Source organism: Phyllostomus discolor, chromosome 8 (genome assembly GCF_004126475.2).
Source record: "Phyllostomus discolor isolate MPI-MPIP mPhyDis1 chromosome 8, mPhyDis1.pri.v3, whole genome shotgun sequence".
Lineage (NCBI taxonomy): Eukaryota > Metazoa > Chordata > Mammalia > Chiroptera > Phyllostomidae > Phyllostomus > Phyllostomus discolor.
In genome coordinates, this window is record NC_040910.2 from 35,026,421 (window position 1) to 35,046,856 (window position 20,436).

At 39.6% G+C, this 20,436-nt stretch overlaps 1 protein-coding gene across 3 annotated transcripts in view; it reads left to right on the plus strand.

Moving 5' to 3' along the window:
- The first annotated feature begins 3,341 nt into the window (after positions 1–3,341).
- The window catches only part of KIF13B (kinesin family member 13B), a 173,542-nt gene continuing 156,447 nt past the window's right edge, over positions 3,342–20,436 (plus strand). For all 3 annotated transcript variants that reach the window (XM_036032025.1, XM_036032027.1, XM_036032026.1), the window contains exon 1: positions 3,342–3,500. In XM_036032025.1, the coding sequence (XP_035887918.1) occupies positions 3,446–3,500 (55 nt within the window). In that variant the 5' untranslated portion in view covers positions 3,342–3,445. The remainder of the gene's footprint in view (positions 3,501–20,436) is intronic.

Here is a 20,436-nt window from a genome sequence, read left to right on the forward strand (position 1 = left end):
ACTATTTGGGAAAGTTGAATGGAGAAAAGTAGGTCTTTTTGAATGTATGGGCTCCGTGTGGATACTGCCCACCGGGAAAGGTTGTGGAGTTGAGGTCAGATCACCGGAGTGGTGCAGTGACACTTCAGTAGGTGGCTCAGGTCCTCAGTTCCCCCATCTGCAATTTCTGAATAATAACAGGACCCACTTTGTAGAGTTACTGTGAGGATTGAGTGAGTCAATTCGTGTACAGTGCTCAGGACAGGGTCTGGCCCACAGTGAGTGCTCAGCATACATGTGTATTAGCTATCACGATTCTGTTGAGGATGATCTTACGAAAACAGGGCAAGTGTTTTCCTCAGCCTGTGCAGGGAGCATCAGAAACTGTGAAGGGTGGATCAAAGCAACAAAAAGTAAACTAGAAATCATTTTTAGAATAAGTAGATTTGCAAAATGTCAGGACCAAAAAAGAAACAAGAAACTTCTTGTTGACACAGCTAAAATTCAACATTATACAGACCTACAATATCCTGAAAGTCTTGAATGTAGTCTCTACACCATAAATATTGCACTGATATCTTAAGTATTTGCTTTACTTAAGATCTAAGGGAGTGACTTATTTAATAGTTTTCTCTTCTTTCTCTCAGTTGAAAAGAGAGAAACCACAACTTTCCCTTTCACCTGATGGAGTCTGAATCACACCCCCAGACTTGGGGGCTGGGCAGTTTTCCAGTCACCTGTTGTGAAAGCCCCTAAACTCCTGGGTGCAGGTTGTCACTGGCATCTCAGTCCTTTCCCAGGATTCCATCAGAATCTTGGTCTCCTCACCTTTATTGCAGAAGTCAAAAGAGAGAGACTAGTGTGACTAGAAGTCCAAAGGGAGAATAGCCCACAGGGGTTTTTCCTCTACAGTCCCTTAACAGTTTCTTCCAATCAGATGTTTCCAGGGCTATTGAACTGGTTTTGGAACTTTAGAGAAAGTCCTCACCTCTTCCCTATTATATGCCCCCTCCTTCAACTCCTTAGGGGCTTTCTCCTCTCTGAAATTTGAGCTTAAATTCAAACACAGTGTTCCCATAGAAACTGTGTAGCTTCCCTTTTTCTGCCTGCCTTGCTTCTGTTTAAAAGCTAGATTCAAGCTGTCATCAGAAGATGGAGACAGAGGCAGGGAGGGAGGGAGAGAGAGAGAGAGAGAGAGAGAGAATGAATATGGATGCCCAGGACCCACAGCATCAATTATTGTGTGCATTCGTTTTTAAAGACTTCACTTGGTAAAATTAAATAGCAGTTCTTAGTTGGTTATCCTTATTTTATTTGTTTACTTTATTGGGCTGTGGAAAATCACAAGACTTAATGTGCTAACACTGCTTCTTCTCTAGCTGAGAAGGCCCTCCTAAAACCTCAGAGGAAGTGCCTCTAAGAAAGAAATCCCCTTCTTTTAAAGAGGGCCTGCTAGCAGGGGTAACATTTTCTATTTTTAATCTTTTTCTAAAAAATCGAGGTAGAATTGATACATAACAGTAGTTTCAGGTATACAACATAATGATTCTATACTAACCTTTTAAAATTGTGGTAAAATATACATGGCATAAATTTACCATTTTAATCATTTTTATGTATATTTCAGTGACATTAAGTACATTGACATTGCTGTGCAGCAATCACTACCATCAGCTCCAGAACTTTTCCATCTTGCCAAACTAAAACTCTGTAACCTTTAAACACTGATTCTCCATTCCTCCACCCCTGCCCCACCTTAGCAACCACCATTCTGCTTTCTGTCTCTGTGCATTTCACTACTTTAGGTACCTCATGCAAGTGGAATCATATGGGATTTGTTTTTATGTGTCTGGCTTATTTAATTTAGCATAATGTCTTCAAGGTTTATCCATATTGTGGTGTCAAAATTCCATTCCTTTTAAGGGTGTTTTTAACCTTTTTGACAACTCAGCTTTTATTGAAGCTCTTTGAACAGAGGGATGCTTGGTAAATGGGTAAGTCTTAACCAACTTTCTGTATTTATTCACCTGGTTTTGACTTCTGCACTATCATGTAAACATATCCAAGCAGATGTCATAAACTCATGGTATCTAGACAGGTGAGTGGTAAAACAGACTGCAGGGGGCTATGGTGAACTGTAGAGACCTGCCTCTTACAATGGTGGCCACTGCTTATCAAGTCCAACCCATATTTCCAAAATGTAATACAGACCCAGTATTGCATGTAAAAATCTACTGATTTTCATGCATTGGTCAATACTGTTGTGCCAACCAGAATTCATTCGCAGGAACCACGTAGGTCTTGCCACAGACTACGAGTTAACAGTCTCTGCTAGGGTTTTTTAAAAAAGCCAAATGCACCGTGGACAGTGTGGCTCAGTTGGTTGGAGCGTAGTCCAGTAGACCAGAAAATTGCAGGCTGCATTCCTGGTCAGGGCGCATGCCTAGGTTGTGGTTCGTCCCTGCTCAATGTGTGCGTAGGAGAGGCAATCGACCAATGTTTCTCACATTGATGTTTCTCCCTCTCTTCCCTTGTCTATAGGATCAATAAGCATGTCCTAAGTGAGGCTTTAAATTTTTTTTGAGCTGTTAAATACTTCCCATCTTAAGATAGACAGACATGTTTGATTTAAAAACAAACAAAAACCAAAATTCAACCGAGTATATTGGAACATCTAGGTGACTGGTGAATTGGGCCACATTCCATCTAGCAACCAGAAGGGAGCTCTCAGTTGTACAAAATGGAAAGATTTTAAAGGAAGAAGGGTGAGACAAGGGAACTATTAGAAAATGTTTTGGGGGGTGGGGCAGGGACTTCTTTTCGGGGAAAAGAAGAGGAAGGGTTTTTACTATGTAGATTGCCTTTTCTTGCTATGGTAGCAGAGACCAAGGACTAGACTGGAAGCGGGTTAGAGAGTGGAGTGGTATATATGATGCTGAATACTATAAAGATTTCCAGAGGAGGTAGCTTTTGACTTGTCTTGAAGGATGATTTCGGTAAGCAAGGTCTGGAGGGCAATTTAAGTAGAGGAAATAATTTGAGCCAGAAATCAAACACTAAGTTGGAAGGTAATGAGTCTGAAGAGGTTGCATGCTCTCCAATTCTAATTATTTAATAGTATGTTCTTTGGTGAGGTACCAGCTCATTGACAGCTCAGGAGGATAAGCATGGTACCGAAGCAGAGGGACATTTACAAGGTCTCCTGTGATCCAAGCGCCCAGAGTTCTCCCTGCACGCCCCCTCCACGGCCGCCGTCCAGATCACGACCACCTTCAGGGACTACAAGTCCCGTCATGCAGCGGAGTCGCGCCGGGAGCCCCGCGGGCCGCCCCGCCCCTCAGCAGGCCCCGCCCCAGGCCCCGCCCCTCCTGCCGCAGCCCCCTATCGCCCGGTCAGCCCCGAGGAGTTGCCCCGTGGCCACGGCAGACGGAAGCCCAGCAAGAGTCTCGGCAGAGGCGGCGGCAGGATGGGAGACTCCAAAGTGAAAGTGGCCGTCCGGATCCGGCCCATGAACCGAAGAGGTGAGAACCGAGCCCGCGCGGGGCCGCCGCAGCGGAGGCGGCAGGTGCCTGGTGCGCCCCTTCGCGGCGGCCGCCGTGTGGGGTCCAGCCGCGCCGCCCTTGGAGTCCGCATCCGGGCTGGAGCGCGGCCCGCGTACCCCGAAACCTTGTCCCTCCACGCCCGCCCCGCCTGTGCGGGACGCCCCTCCCCTCGTCTGCACCGTGTCCCGGGGCGCTACGGGCCCCACATCCCAGTCCGCTGCCCCTTCCGCCGGCACTCCCGACCCGCCCCAGAGCCCTTTCGCCCTCTCACCCTCTAGCCCTTTCGCTCTCCCCTGCCCTTCCAGGAGGGCGCCCTAGTCCCTCTCCCGCCCGGGCTCTCTTCCTCCTTCCCCCACCATTCCCCCTCGGCCCTTGCCTCGAGGAGTCCCCGCTGTCTCCTCGCCAGCTGTCAGTGCGGCCCCCGCCCCTTGGGTCCTCACCGGTCCGGCCTGGCGGGGACAGCCAGGGACCCCGAAGCCCTACGTCACCGGCCCAGCCGCCCTAACCCTGCACTTTGGTGGCCCGCAGCAGGAAAAATGGCAGGGATTTTGGTTTACTCCTCCTGAGAGCACTCAAGTGCAAAAATTCCTCCTGTTGCTTTTTCACTTTATTTCCTTTTAATGTGGACGGTCATAGAGAGTTGTAAATAACTTTGATTGACGTTGGGTAGAAGAGATGCCTCCCTACCCCCACTTTTTTGACTGTTGAGAAAGTTTTGTTTTTGCTTCAAGTCATATTGGTCATCTCTCAACAATAAATAGTTTTAAGTGCCAAGATTCTTGTGAAACTGTATCTTTCAGACATTCTCTTCATTCTGCAGGGAGGGTAGAGAAAGCAGATAAACCAAGTACATTTTAAATCCTCTTTAGACAGTCAGACAGTCAGATAGACTGGAGAGAACCCCTAATGGCAGTCGAAAGAGAAGGTGGGCTGTGTTTTGGCATCTTTATTTATATTCACCTTAAGTTTATTACTGTCACCGTGATTACGAAAACTTAAACAAACAAAGCCACGTTAAACACAGCTGATCTGGGATTTGATTCTGAAAGGGTGATTAACTAGTGTGGGTGAGTTACTTTAAATGAGATAATATATTTGAAAACCTTTTCGGTATAAGGTTATATTATTGGGGAGGTCACTATTATAATCCCAGGAGATGACTTTTCAAAAGATTCTTAACTAATCGGGATCATTTGTAAGTGCCAGAGTCACATTCTATGTCGGCGATTTTCAACCCGTGTGCCTCAAGAATTTTTGAACCATGCAATACCTGACTGTTTAGTCAAGGGCACTGACCCCTTTTCCTTTAGATTGTCAAATAAAAATATGACAACAGCCAATACAACAATAGCTGTCAGGTGTGAATGCATCAAAATTATACCTATTTTTTGTCAGATTGGCAAAAAATATATTTTTTGGTGTACTGTAGAATTTTAGTAATTGGTTTATGCATGCCATGAGATTAAAAAGGTTGAAAATTTCTGTTCTAAGTTGTTCTTGCCACTTCTTTGTTCATTATGTCAAGTGTTGTTTAAGTCCATGTACAGATTTTGAGTTGTTTTCTTGTGTCCCTTTTCTTTGCTGCCTTTTGTATATAGTGAGGCATACAGATCAACCAGTTAAGATATACTTTGTTGGTTTGTCCTCTTGAGAGTAGGTTTATCTCTTATCTTGGAGTTATGTCTTCTATCGGAATTGGTGATTCCTTCTATCCTTGCTAGGTCAGCCTAAGGATGTTAGGTGACCAAGAAGAATTTTTCCCTAAGAACTTAAACTAGTTTAGCCTTGGCCTCACTAGTTCCATGCTCTGACAAAATGAAAGAACTTGGAGGAACTCTGAAAGTTTTGAAAAGCTTCTGTTCTTCGGTGTTCAGGAAAATTCATCTTAAGTTTGCTTGCCATTACAGTGATTAGGACAACTTAAAAAAAAGCCACATAAAATATAACTGATGTGGGATTTGATTCTGGAAGGATGATATTAGCATATTCTTAAAATTTCTTTTTCATAAAAAAATCTTGGATATGTCAGTGCTAAAAAGAGGCAGTTAACCAACCACCACAGAAGACCTATCTCAGATGGAATCCTTCCTCTCCTCCCACCATGGGTTTCAGTTTTTGAGGGGAAGTTCTATCCTTTTTACTTATAAATTGTCATTAATTAGGATGCAGTAATGATCAATATCAGAGTTTGGAGAGATGCATAGAATTATAATTTTAGCTATGGAATGGATGTTAGCTTTTCCTTTGGCTGAACGCATTTTAAACTTAAGGTTTAGATATAGATCCATTACTTGGCAAATAGAAATGCATTTGTGGTAAACTGCCTCATTCATTTAGTGCCATCTCTTACATAGCCTTGTATTTCCTGAAAGCACATGGACCTATTTCTAGTTTGTTGTGAAGTAGTTGTTTACTTAAGTCTAGAGGTTGCTGTGGGATGAAGTGTAGTGAAATTCTAAAGCCAGTGATTTTTAAGAGAGAGGGAGAAACATTCACGTGAGAGAGAGACATCGATGGGCTGCCTCTTGTATGCACCCCATCTGGGGACTGAACCCGCAACCTGGTCATGTATGTGCCGTGACTGGGAATTAAGCCAGCTACCTTTTGCTTTGCAGGATGAAGCCCAACCAACTGAGTGACAGGAGTCAGGGCTAGAGTTTGTTTAAAAAGGCTAAAATAAAACCATATTCCTTTCCAGTAATTTTGAAAGGGTCATATTGCTTTGACCAATTACTACTTTTGGGAAAATGAATGTATTAAGTAATAACATATAATAATGATAAATAGTAAACTTCTAGTCATAATTGTTTTTTTTTCTTAATATATTAGTGCAGGAATCAACCTCAGAAATCTCTCTTCACAAGTAAGAATGAGGTGAGAATGGATTACTGGGGTGATGCAGTTTTGCTGTGTAGACTTTGATATTTGGAATTACATCAGCCACTGTTTGGAATTTGCAAGAAACTTTTAGTGAACTCTTAAGTTCTTCACGTGATTCAGCATCTGACTATGTTTAGGTGTTAAGGTAGCTAGTTGGTTTATTATTTCTCATTTATGAAAGTAAGAGTGTTTCTTTCAGTCATTTTTGCTAAATAAGAGTTGCAATGGCTAACATGTGCTTTTGTCTGGAATATTTTTCTTGTTGCCCATTTTAACATTACTAACAAAACAAAAAATATAAAGGAAAAAGTCTCTGACATTCTTCCATTTTGACAGCTCATACTCTCATTTTCTTATTTCCATTCTGCTTTGTGTTCACATGCACATGTAATTTTACATAGTTTTAATTTTGCTTTTGTTTGTTTGAAATATGAACTTAGGTTAAAGAAAAAGGGGTAAACTTGTTATGAGCTCTCGAGTTCTATTTACGAATACTGTTTGTCATTTATATTATGTTCCACAGTTGTACAACTCACCAGGTAACTCTGGTTGTGTTCTTCTATCTACTGTAAAGAACACCAATTCATACATAATTAATCAATCTAATTATTAAATGAACCGCAAGTTTTACAAGCATAATTGATGGTACTACTTAGATCAGTGGATACTCTCCTGTTTAGGAATTTGTAAAGTTCCCATTTAGGAGCCTTAGGTAGTTTAAAAATATTAGATATTTATTGAGTGCTTGCCCTGTGTCTAGCTTGTATTAGATATTATGGGATCTTATTACGTTTCCTCAAGGGGCTTCCCGTGTTTAAATATGTATAGGATCAACTACCAAAATAAATAAATCTATATAAGAAGTATTTGGAAAATACCTTTGCTGTCTATCTGGTGTGGTGAAATCAGAAATTACACTAGAAATCTAGTTAGAGAGAAAAACAGTGAAAAGGGTTATTGCAGATGTTAGTAAGTGCAGATAATATCTGTTTATTTCGATAGGCATTTCTCAAGGGCTTACTTTGCATTTTATAGTACCCAGTGCCATGAAGGACACAAAGAAGAGTGTAATATCTAGCAGAAGCCAGTGTATAAGTAAATCACTGCCTAGTATCTCAGTGGAAAGACTATTACATAGCTATTAATAAAAGTGGTGAAAATTAAAACCAGGGAAGACTGTTTTATATGTTAGAAGTAAAAGCAGAATGTAATATGGTGTGTGTAACTGTAGTAAATTTACTATTATGATCATCTATTCAATCTACTATAATGACTATTACTTTATAAAAATGTAAACAGGAATGGGCAAGGGCTAGAAAGAAACATGAAAAAATGAGATTGATTGTTCTTTTTGGGAGAATTTTATTTCCTAAAAACTTTTAGTGTTGTCTAGTATTGTAGTTTTCGGTTTTTTTAAAAATGTGCTTTATGGTTCTTGCTCATGAGGAAATGACTGTCATGTGGAAAGATAAGATTTAAAGGTAAACACCTCTAGCAGATTGCTAGGTGTTTAGCTGCCAGGTGAGTGAGAGGGAAATACAGGAATTTGGAGGAGTGAAAGCCCCCTGGATGGGGCTTCCCTGGGGAGGGAGAACTTTGGACTTGGAGGAGGGAGTTTATGATTGGAATCGGTGCGAGGAGGAGGCAGGGAAGGGCATTGGTTCTTGGAGGAGGAAATATGGCCTGAGAGCAAAGGCACTGAAACAGGAATGAGCGAGGCAAGTTTAGGCAGCAGAGACCAGCTTAGCCTGTCAGAGAGGAGGGCTCTCTGAGGTTGACTGAGAAAGATGAGTGGGATTAGAAAGTCAGGGCAAAATTACAGGGAGCCCTGATGCTAGCTGGGCCCAGAAGTCTGGGTTTAGTGTGGCTGGTCCATGTGCTCTAATTTAGCTTATTTTAGAGCTCTGTGTGGGTCTCGGACACAAACACCAAGGGGAAAGACTGCCAGATCTCAGGGCAGATTGCAAGCCTGGGTAGATGACTGATTCAGGACGTGCTGGGCAGCGTTTAAGAGCACAGATGGAAATGAAGCATGTGAATGGCTTCAGTCAAAACCAAGTGAGCAGTCATGGATCAAAAGACAAGGCAGAACTGAAGTTGCCTTCATATCTTGGCTATTGTAAACAATGCTGCCGTGAACATAGGGGTGCATATAGCTTTTCCCATTTGAGTTTTGGATTTCTTGGGATAAATATCCAGAAGTGGAATTGCTGGGTCATAAGGTAGCTCTACTTTTATCATTTTGAGGAACTCTATACTGTTTTCCATGAGGATTCCCTTTTCAAATTAGTCAAAGAAAGACAAATACCACATGATTTCACTCACATGTAGAATCTAAAAAACAAAATAAACGAACAAAGACAACAGAAAGCAAACAGTTGCCAGGAGGGAGAGGAGTTGTGGGGTGGGGGTGGGGGGCAGTTACTGGGTGAAAAAGGTAAAGGGATCAAGAAGTGCAAATTGGCACTCATAAAAATAGTCCTGGGGACGTAAAGCACAGCATAGGGAATATAGTCAATAATATTGTAATAATTATATAGTATAGGTGGGTACTGGACTTCTCAGAGAGATCACCCTGTAATTATATGTATGTCTAATCACTGTGCCGTACACCTGAAACTAATATATTGAATGTCAGCTATAACTGAAAAATTTTAAAAGTTAAAAAACAAGGTGAAACCGAGGGAAGAGGAGGAAGTTGAGAAGGCCCACAGTCCGTGAAGAGACAAGTAATCCTTAGGAAATGAAGGGAGCCGGGCAGGAGGGGAGAATCTGCTTGAAACAGGAAGGTGTTCTTGACCCTGAGGCCAGTCAGTGGTGGCTGTTTGGCCTTTTCAGAGAGAACTGATGTTGAGTTAAAGATGACTGTGGATGGAAATGTCTGACATGTTTTCTAAAACAGAAGATACTTGTTTTACTAGCAGCTGCTTGATATGCTAATGGAATGAGACACACATCTATTACAACATTCTTTTGTTTCTACCCTCAACTTGGTGAGTGAAATGGGAAATTATACACGTAGGGCCAGAGGCTCTTGGAGGAGAAAGTACAATTTTATAAAATAAAATAATATAAAAATTTGTTTGGATTGGCATTTACTTTTACCTCACCTCCATAAAACAATGACTAATGTGTAACTTTTTCAATTCTTAAGTTCTGAAGGTGGAAGAAACCACTGACAAAACTTCATTAAGCAGATGAATTGAGATGTTTGTTGAGGGGAAATGGATTTATTACTGATCCTTATGCTTGCTGATCAAGTCTCCTTATATAGAGCATGTTTTAAAAACCTTGGCATAACGTGTAATCTGTGGGGAAGTGTGCGAAGCTAACTGGTCTCTGACACAATCCACGGATTAACTGGAACTGGGCTTTAACTCTCAGAAGCTGTAAATATCGTTAAAAGTTGGTATTGATTAGTTCATTAAATTTAACACAGGTTGATTGAAGAAAAAATAATTACTTTTTGAGAGCTTTCTGTTTGTGAACTATAGAGTTAGGTGCTTTTATTAGTTATTTTATTCTTCAAATAAAACTTTAAAAATGGTAGCTATAGAATTTCTATTTAACCGAATTCTCAGGGAGGCTAACTACCCAGAATTACAAAACTGGTATTGTAGAGCTTAAATTTTGCCTACTTTGCCATTAAAGCCTGTACTTTTACTATTATATTGGAGATGATGATCATTTACATTTTTTTATTTATAGATTTAGAGGAAGGGAGAGGGAGAAATACCAATTTTTGTTGTTCTACTTACTTATGCATTCATTGGTTGATTCTTTTATGTGCCCTGACTGGGGATCAAACCCACAGCCTTGGCTTATCAGAACAATGCTTTAACCAACTGAGCTACCCAGCTAGGAAGAACGAGATGATTTCTAAGAGGATTTTGCATTCCTGAATTTACATATGTTTCAAAGGTGTGCAGGTTACACAAGAAGCATGTGATCTTTGCCTAGAGGAGCTCTCTGCCTTGTTAGTAATAAGAGATGCACAGGTAGGTCAGTTTTAAGAAAAATGTACACAACGCCGTGATGACAACGCATTATGAATTAAAGAAATGGGAGTGGGCCTTCAGAGTGATGAGGAATGAGTTGAAGACAGTGGTCAGGGAGGAAGGCATGGCACTTGGGGCACACAACAGGAATTGTAGGAATTAGCGAAACGTGGATATAGGTATTAACAAGATATTTGCAAGAACAGTGAAGAAATTAGATGTGAAAGTTCAGACAGCAGGAAGGAGACAGTATCTGTATAATTCACATTATTGAGAGGTGACTGTGTGCTGATATGATCCCCAGCACTGAACTTTAGCACTTTAACTAGATCATTTCAGTTAATCCTCACAATAATGCTAGGAAAGATTAACACTGTAATTCCATTTTACAGATGAGAAAATGGGAATTTAAGCAAGTATTAGCAACTTGCCCCAAATCACATAACTACTAAGTGGAGAAACTGGCAGTTGGAACCTAGGTAGTTCAACTCCAGAGCCCAAGCCCTTGAATTTTATGCTTTCTTGGAAAAGTTGGAAGAATACAGGGAGTGAGGGATGAAAAGAGCGATGTAAGTTGCCTTTACTGAGTAGAGAGGTTTTTGGTGTGTAGAGAGATATGAAGTTTAAATGAGGTATAGGAGGTTAAGAAGGGTATCCTGGTTTGAGGAGTACAGTGACTGTAGGTTTTCAATAGAGCAGTGGCACTGTTAAAGTGATCCTTTAGGAAGATAAATTATTCTATGTGTCTTTACTGTGCCCACAAACTTATGGGTTAGCTTGTTGCTGTTTCACGGGTGCTGATAGAAGACGGGGGACTTCTGGGTCCAGACTTGTTGATGGCCCAGCAAGCAGCGAGAGTAGTTTCTCGGGCCTGCAGATCCCACAGGGCTGATGAGGAGTCCAGGTGGATGCTGTGCCAGCAGTGGGTTTGCGTTGCATCTGAGGAATACCGAGCTTGGGGAATCCATTGCTTTAAGGCGGTGAGGAAGCCTGCTCTTTGCCCTGAAGGAAGAACCAGTCCTGCGAAGTTACTGGCTGCAAACATATTTCTGAGATGGGTTGGGTAAAGAGCTTCTGTGGCCTTGCATTCTAGATTTATCCAGATAGAATGTGTCAAGGTGATACGAAAGCAGCTGAAATTTAAGAGATTTAGGAATACTTCAAAGCTTCTGATTAAGATGACTACTGATGCTGATGTCATTACCTGATATCAGAGGTATGGGAGAAGCAGGTTTTATGGTGGAGGAACAGGAAATGATGAGTTCTATTTTTGGATATTCAAGAGTATTTTGTCAGTGCTTATGTGGTGCATGGACTGCACCTATAACTATGAGTAAGATGTAAGTGCATGCCAGAAGAAACGCAGCAGACTTGTGGACCTTTACGTGTCTGCAGTTCAGCCAAGTCTGGATGAATCGAGACGGCTGTTGCACATATGAGTCTGAAACAAAGGGCCTAGATATACACGTAGATTTGGGAGTCATTACTGTGTTCAGAAGACAGAACACCAAAGCAAGGTATGTTTTTTATTTGGATGGAGGACACAGAGGCCAAGAACAAAGACATAAGGAGAAGCAGGTGAAAAGTAATGTGGAAGTTATTACGGGGAAAAGATGTGTCCCAAAAAAAGGTCAGTAAATCAGAAATCACAGGAGTGGCACGTATGATAATACTGAGCTGTCTTCAGTGGATTTAGCTTGATGGCGGTCAGTGGTAGTTTTCAGGAGAATAATTTTGACTGACTGCATGAGTGAGTCTGGCGTGTTGGTAGTGAGCTGAGAAATAGTGGGCATGCCGACATGGAGGCAGTGAGTTCCATGGAGATTCTTTCCTGAAGCTCCACGTAAAAGGGAGGGGTAAAGAGTGGTTATCCAGCAGTGTGCTTAGGAGCAGGGCATTTTTTTTTTTAACTTTGCGAGACGTTTGAGTTTTGTTAGAGACAGAAAGAGCCAAGAATTTGAGACCGTCAGAGACAAAAATTTCCAGGAGGAAATTTTTGCAATATGAGAGAAAGAGAATAATTTTATAATGGGAAAGCCCTGGAGTGCTTCACTTTCTTGATGAGGTACAATGTGAGAATATTAATTAAGAGTAAAAAGAGTTGGGTTGGCTGAGATCTTCAGAGTAGTGAGTGTTGTAGAAATGTGGTTGAAGGATTCTAACCATATTTTATATCTGTTGAGTGCAGTGGGGTCATTCCTTCTAAGTTTTTTAAAAGATTGAATTCACATCAAAAGTGTACAATTCAGTGGCTTTTAGTATATTTGCAGAGTTGTGCAACTATCAACACTGCCCAATTCCAGGGCATTTTCATCATCCCAAAGGGAGACTCTCTTCCATTAGCAGTCACTCTTCACCCACCCCCACTCCAGTACCCTCTGCGTCCTCCCAGCCTCTGGCAGCCACTAATGTACTTCAGGTCTCTATGGATTTGCCTATTCTGGGCATTCATATGAATGAAACCACACAATATGTGGACTGTTGTGTCTGATTTCTTTCACTTGACATACTGTTTTTAGGGCTTATCCATGTTATAGTGTGAATCAACCCTTCGTTCCTTTTTAAAGCTGAATCATATTCTGTGATGTGACCATGTTGTATTTTGTTTGCCCACTAATCAGTTGATGGGCATTTACCTTGTTTCCACTTTTTGGTTATTATGAATAATACTGCTGTGAACATTTGTGTGTAACTTTGTGTAGATGTACATTTCCATTTCTCTTGGGTGTGTATATCCATAGAAGTGGAATTGCAGGGTCATACAGTAACTGTAACTTACAAGGAACTGTTAAAGTGTTTTCCAAAGTGACTGTGTCATTCTACAATCCCACCGTAACATATGAAGCTTCCAGTTTCCCCATGTTCATACCAGCACTTGCTATTTTCCCTCTTTTTGATTATTGCATTCCCGGTGGGCGTAAAGTGGTATCTCCCTGTGGTTTTGATTTGCATTTTCCCCAATGTCTAATGCTATTGAATACCATATCATGTGTTTATGAGTCATTTGTATATCTTTGGAGAGATCTCTCTTCAAACCCTATTTTTGAAATTGGGTTGTGTTTTTATTTTGAGCTGCAAGGCCTCTTTATACTATCTAGATACCAGTCTCTTATCAGATATATGGCTTGCAAATGTTTCCTTGTGGGTTGCCTTTTCCTTCTCTTAACGGTGTCTTTTGAAGCACACAGTTTTTCATTTTGATGTGGTCCAGTACAGTTTATCTGTTTTTCCTTCTGTTGCTTATGCTTTTTTGATGTTGTGTCTAAGAAACCATTCCCTATCCCAAGGTCATGTGGATTTATGCACATGTTTACTTTGAAGGGTTTTATAATTTTAGTTTTTACATTTAGGTCTTTGGTCCATTTGGAGTTAATTTGTGAATGTGGTGTGAGGTGGAGGTCCATTTGAATGTGATGTCCACTTGTCACAAAACCGTTTGTTGAAAAGGCTGTACTTTTCCCATTGGATTACCTTGGCATCCTTGCTGAAAATCAGTTGGCCATAAATGTGACATTATGTCTCTGGACTCTCAGTTCTATAAATTGACTTATATGTCTGTCCTCACACCACACTGTCTGGCGCTTTGTAGTATGTTTGGAATTGGTGAATGTAGTCTTCCCGTTCTTTTTCAAGATAGTTTTGGCTATTCTGGTTTTGTCTTACATGTAAGTGTTTCAATACCAATTTCCTAACCCTATAAAGTTGATCAGTTTTTTGAATATATACATTTTATATTTTGGGCCACATAGATTATTTTAATTATTTTCATACTATAAACTCTATTTCCCTTATCAGCTGTTCTGTCTTGGGTCTTCCCTCATTCTTCAGTCTTTTCTTTAGTCATATTAGAGCTCCTATTTTTATCTGTTATTTATTGAATAGATTTTCATGTTCACTGGCAAAAACATAAAAGTAGGTTATTAAGCTATTTTATATATCTCTTACTGGAAAGAAAACCACCAGTTTGGTTTTTTTCCTATGTAGCATCACATAATTTTGTTTTTCCCTGGGTCAGTGGGCCTTAAGGGGATCCTAAGGAACTTATAAGTATAGTAAATAAGTATAATTCCTATTCCCTCTGCTGTCAATAATATTACATTCCACTTGGGAAAACAAGTCCTTTATACATGAAATATTAATGATGAATTTTTTATTTATATGAACATGCATAGACATATAAAAGTATTAGGCATGTGACATAAATTAGTTGAAAATAGAACCATATAGCATAGCATGCAAAGTTTGCAGTTTAAAATGTGAGTCTTACAAATAAGTTACTCTTTTCCTTTGAAAAGTTGTAAACTTAAGAGTAAGTTATAATTAGCCTTTTAGGAATGTGATTGGTAGGAAAAGGAAGGAACATTTATATTTCTCAGTAAATTTGTTTAGAAAAGAATTAGTAGTTTTCTGGAGAGTTAGAAGAGCAGATTACTGAATAGGCAGCTCAGCTATTTTGTCCACATTTTGAGTGACGCCTGTTTCCACACGGAACATGAGCTCTGTGAAGGGCGTCTCCCGTGTCCTGCCCAGCGTTTACTATGACGTCACTGGGGACGAGCCGCAGCTGATTTGCGCACTGAAGAAAGACTTGTTTCAATTATTGCTAGTTTGGCAAGGTGACTAATTTGCTGGCTGAATAAGCTGAATTGTCAGCTGAACATATTTTAATATTCAACTTGAAGATCTTGACCTAGAAAGGGATCCTGTTTGGGAAATAATATAGGATCTTTAATGTTAGTGAAGTAAATGTTTCTTTTTCTTGTTTTCAGGACCCATGAATACCTCAAAACATTCATGGTTCTGAGTACTATAAATAAAACTTGATTAGTCATGACATAAACTTAAAGTACTACTTAACTTTAAGATCACTCTGTTTTTTTATTAGTTTCCGGACGTAGTACTAATTAAATCCCAATCTCATTATTTTAGGCTTCACTGGGAATGAACTGTTATCCATGTGTTACTTATTACAATAGTGATGAGTATTTGGTGCTACTTTTTTATTGTGGTTTAGTACATATGGCATAAAATTAAGCATCTTAAACCATTTTTAAGTGTACAGTTCAGTGGCATTAAGTACACTCACATTATTGTGTACTAGAGATGAAAAGTACACTCACATTATTGTGTACTAGAAAAGTTCTAGAGATGAAAAGTGGTGATGGCACTCACCACCACTTTTCATCTCTAGAACTTTTTTATTGGGCAAAACTGACAACTCCGTACAGTGACCCATTAACTCCCCATTGCCCCTTCAGCCTGGCCCCCGGCATCCAGCTTTCTACCTCTGACTCTGACGGCTCTGGGCACCCCATACAAGTGGGCTCACACAGTGTTTGTCCTTTTGTGATTGCTTGTTACTCTTAGCATAATGTCTTCAAGGTCCATCTGTGTTTTAGCAGAATTTTGTTCTCTTCTAAGGTTGAATGATAGTCTGTTAAATGTATATACCACATTTTGTTTACCATTTATTCATCAGTATTCAGTTGGGTTGCTTCCACCTTTGAAACTGTTGTGAATAATGAGGATATGAACGTGGGTGTACTTCATGCTATTTTTGTAAAGGCAGTGAATAGCAGCTAATCCTTATCTTTTTAATCTAAGTATTGTTCCAAATGAAGAGAAAGATGCTTATCTTTTGGAGTTTGGTGTTTTATTAAAATTGTTTTTTAAAAATTCAGATTAAATTTAAGACCTAAATTTTTTACTGCTGCTTTATCACTGCTTTGCTTGTGATTAGCCATGTAGAACAAGAAGTTTTTCATGGAGAGAGTGTCATATTTAGAATCTTGTAGTGGTATAATTTAATTCAACCAACTAGTAGCATTTGATGGTACACTAACTGTAGCATTTTGTATTAAAATGTTTGTCATATACCTGAGCCTTAAACTCTCTTCAAATCCAACTCATTTGTTTGCTTGGGTGTGTGTCCTGGACATTCCACCCATATTCTAAACAGTCTTGTGAAAAGCCTTCTCTTAATATCTGTGTATCAATCAACAGAGCTGGGGTGGGGATTCTGTTTGGTAATTAAAATTGAGCTAATAAAGCAGTGAAGATAGTTTACATTTTAAAGGTCACCTTTGATGTAAGTTAGATATAGGAATACTTACAAGTATTGCACTTTTTCAAAAATATCCTCACTTGAGGACATGATTATTGTTTTAGAGAGAGAGAGACGGGGGAGAGGAGGGAGAGAGAGGGAAAGAGGAGGGAAAGAAAGGGGAGAAAAACTGATTGGTTGCTGAAGTACTCGCCTCAGTTGGGTACGGAACCCACAACCCAGGCATGTGCCCTGACCAAGAGTGGAACCTGTGACTCTTTGCTTTATGAGATGAGGCTCCAAGCAACTGAGCCATGCTAGCCAGGGCAAGTATTGCATTCTTGAGGGCAAAATGACTTTAGGTTGGATATATTACTTATTAGGCAATTATTTGTATTATATAGGGTTTTCCATGGATTGGTCCCTTTTTCATGTCATTTTTTAAAAAAATTCTTTTTTTTAAAGATTTTGTTTATTTATTTTTAGAGGGAGGGAGAAGGAAAGGGGAAGAAACATGAATGTGGGGTTGCTTCTCACGTGCCTCCTACTGGGGACCAGGCCCGCAACCCAGGTATGTGCCCTGACTGGGAATTGAGCCGGCAACCCTTTGGTTCACAGGCTGGTGCTCAATCCACTGAGCTACACTAACTGGTGCCCTTTTTTTTATGTCATTTCATGCTTACTCATTATTAGTTGTATCTGATGAAGTCATGAAAGGGAGGAGAAAAGATCTGTGAAAAGGACAGGGGAAAAGCATACAAATATTGAAGAAAAAAATGTTTGGATCTCTCCTCAATTCCAGATCATTTGAAATGAAGGCAAAACACTACTTGGGGGGCAGTACTTGATTTGTGGTTTTTCAGGCATGCACTCTAGATGTGTATTTACGTATACAAAACTATGCATGCAGCTCCTCTGCTCAGACCAAACGTTCTTGCAAGAAACTAATAACCAACATTGTGGTGAATGGTGAGATAGATTGAGTCACAGTATAGTTTCCGGAGAGTTGATAATGCATTTGTTATAATACAGATTTGACTGTAAGGGGCCAGCCAATACCGTTTGTTGAGCTCTGGGCCTAAGGGAAAGGAGGAAGTAAAATTGCGTGTTTGAAAAGTTTTTGCAGTGTGGCTAGGACTTTTTTGCTGCATTTCTGGTACAGTCTAGAGAGGATTTAGACACAAAGTGTTAGACTTTATGGTAGCTGACTATAGTGGAATATACGTCGTTTTGATGGTTAGTCTTCCACACCTAGGTAAAACAGCTGTGATGCTTCCCTTTCAGTTCTCTTTGCCAGAAAAATGTACTGGCTGAAAAAAAAAAGACCACTGATTTTTTTTGTGTGTGTGTACTTCTAGGTTATATCTTTGAGAACCAATGTAGAATAACTGATACAACAAAAGTTGAGTTGTGGCAGGTGTAAGAGGGGAATTTTTTTTTTTTTTGGTATTTGTCTCAGTTACATAAGTTTAAAACTGCAACAACAGAAAGAAGTGACATTTCCTAGCAGTGGAAGTACTTTCAAGTTATACTGGTAGTATGACATGTGGCCCAGGTTCTTTGGGAAATACATAATGACTCCAGTGGAGTACAGCTCCTTTCTTAGATAATGTCTTTGGGTAGTGGGGATAAGGCAAACAGAAACAATTTCATACTTCGGGTCAGAAGAATGTAAGACTATAACAATATGAGAACATAAACATGGCCTATATGTTTTTTTTAAAGAGCTTTGTTGAATATAATTTACATATTACACAATCAACCAATTCAGTGGTTTTTATTATGCTTATTCCAAGTGTGCAAATGTCAGCATAATCAGTTTCAGTGCAGAGTCATCACCCCAAACAGAAAGCCATATCTACTGGCAGTCACTCCCAAAACCTTGGCAATAACGAGTCTATTTTCTGTCTCTATTTGCCTATTTTGGACATTTGGAATAAGTAGAATCATATATGATAGATGGTCTCTTGTGACTGGCTTCTTAGCACAGGCTTCATCCATGTAATAGTATGTATCAGTCCTTATTTCTTTTAATTGCCACATAATGTTCCATTTTATGGCTACCTACTTTTATCCATTGATTAGTTGATGGACAGTGGGGTTTTTCCACTTTTGGGCTATTATGAATAGACATATAATACTGCTGTGAACATTCATTTACAAACTTCTGTGTGGACAAGGGTTATCATTTCCCTTGGATATATATCTAGGAGTGGGAATTGCTGGGTCTTATGCTAACTCTATGTTTAACTTTTGAGACATTGCCAGATCCTGCGGGTATTGCTGGGTCCTATGCTAACACTGTGTTTAACTTTTGAGGAACTGCCAGACCGTTTTCCAAAATGACTGCACCGTTTTACATTTCCACCAGTAATATGTGAAGGTTCCAATTTTTCCACATTCTTGCCAATACTTGTTACTTTCTGTCTTTTTTTATTATAGTTTTGTTAGTGGTGTGAAGTGCTATCTCATTGTGGTTTTGACTTGCATTTCCCCAGTGTCTAACGATGTTGAGCATCTTTTCTTGTGCTTATTGGGATTTTTGTATCTTTTCTGAAGAGACATTTATTAGATCTTTTGCCCCTTTAAAAATTAGATTTTTTTTATTATTGAGTTGTACAAGTTCTTTCTATTTTCCAATGCAATTCCCTATTAGATATATGATTTACAGATAGTTTCTTGATTGTGTGGGCTGTCTTTTTTGTTGTGTGGGAGGGTTATCTTTTTACTCTCTTGGTACACATCAGGAAGCACAGACATTTTTCATTTTGATGTGGTCCAATTTATCTGTTTTTTCTTTTGTTTCTTGTGCTTTTGGTATCTAAGAACCATTACCTAACTGCAAGTTATGTGGCTTTACCTTTATGCTTTCTTCAAAGACTTTTATAGTTTTAGTGCTTATACATTTATGTCTGTGATCTGTTGGAGTTAATTTTTGTGTGTGGTGTTAGGGAGGGGTCTGACTACATTCTTTTGCACGTGGATATCCAGTTATACCAGCAGCACTTGTTGAAGAGACTGTACTTTCACCACTGGATTGTCTCGACACCATTGTCAAAATCATTTGGCCGTAAATGTGACAGTATATTTCTGGAGTCTCTGTTCCATTGATCTGTCTGTCTGTCCTTCTGTCCTTATGTTAGTATCACATTGTCTTGATTACTACAGTTTTGTAGTAAGTTTGAAATTGGTGAATAAAGCCTTTCTACTTTGCTTTTCTTTTTCAAGATTGTTTTGGCTATTCTGGATCTCATGCATTTTCATATAGATTTTAGGATCAGCTTGTTACTTTTTTGGTGGGGGAAAGCCAGCTGTGATTTTGATAGGGATTTCCTTGAATCTTCTAGACCAATTTGGGGGTTATTACCATCTTAATGGTATTAAGTCTGTCAATTCATGAACATAACTGTCTTCCCAGTTTTTTGTCTTTATGTCTCTGAACAGTGTTTTAGAATTTTCAGTGTATATGTCTTACACTTCTTTTAAAAATTTCCTTTAGTATTTAAATCTTTTTGATGTTATTATAAATAGAATTGTTTTCTTAACTTTATTTCTGGATTTTTCATTGCTGGTGTATAGAAACACTACTGATTTTTGTATTTTGATCTTGTATTCCTCCACCTTGCAGAACTTACTTATTCCAGTAGTCTTTTAGTGGAGTCCTTAGGATTTCCTGTACACAAGATCATATCATCTGCTAACAGCGATACTTTTACTTCATTCCAATCTGGATGCCTTCGATTTGTTTTTCTTGCCTAACTGCCCTGACCAGAACTTCCAGTGTAATATTGAATAGCAGTAGTAGACATCCTTGCCTTATTCCTGTTGTTAGAGGGTAAGCTGTGCAGTCTTTCACCATTAAGTGCAGTGTTAGCTGCAGTTTCTTGTAGATGCTCTTTATCAGGTTGAGGAAGTTTCCTTCTATTCCTAGTTTGTTGAGTGTGTTTCTCATGAAAGAGTGTTGGATTTTTGTCAAATGCTTTTTCTGAAATAA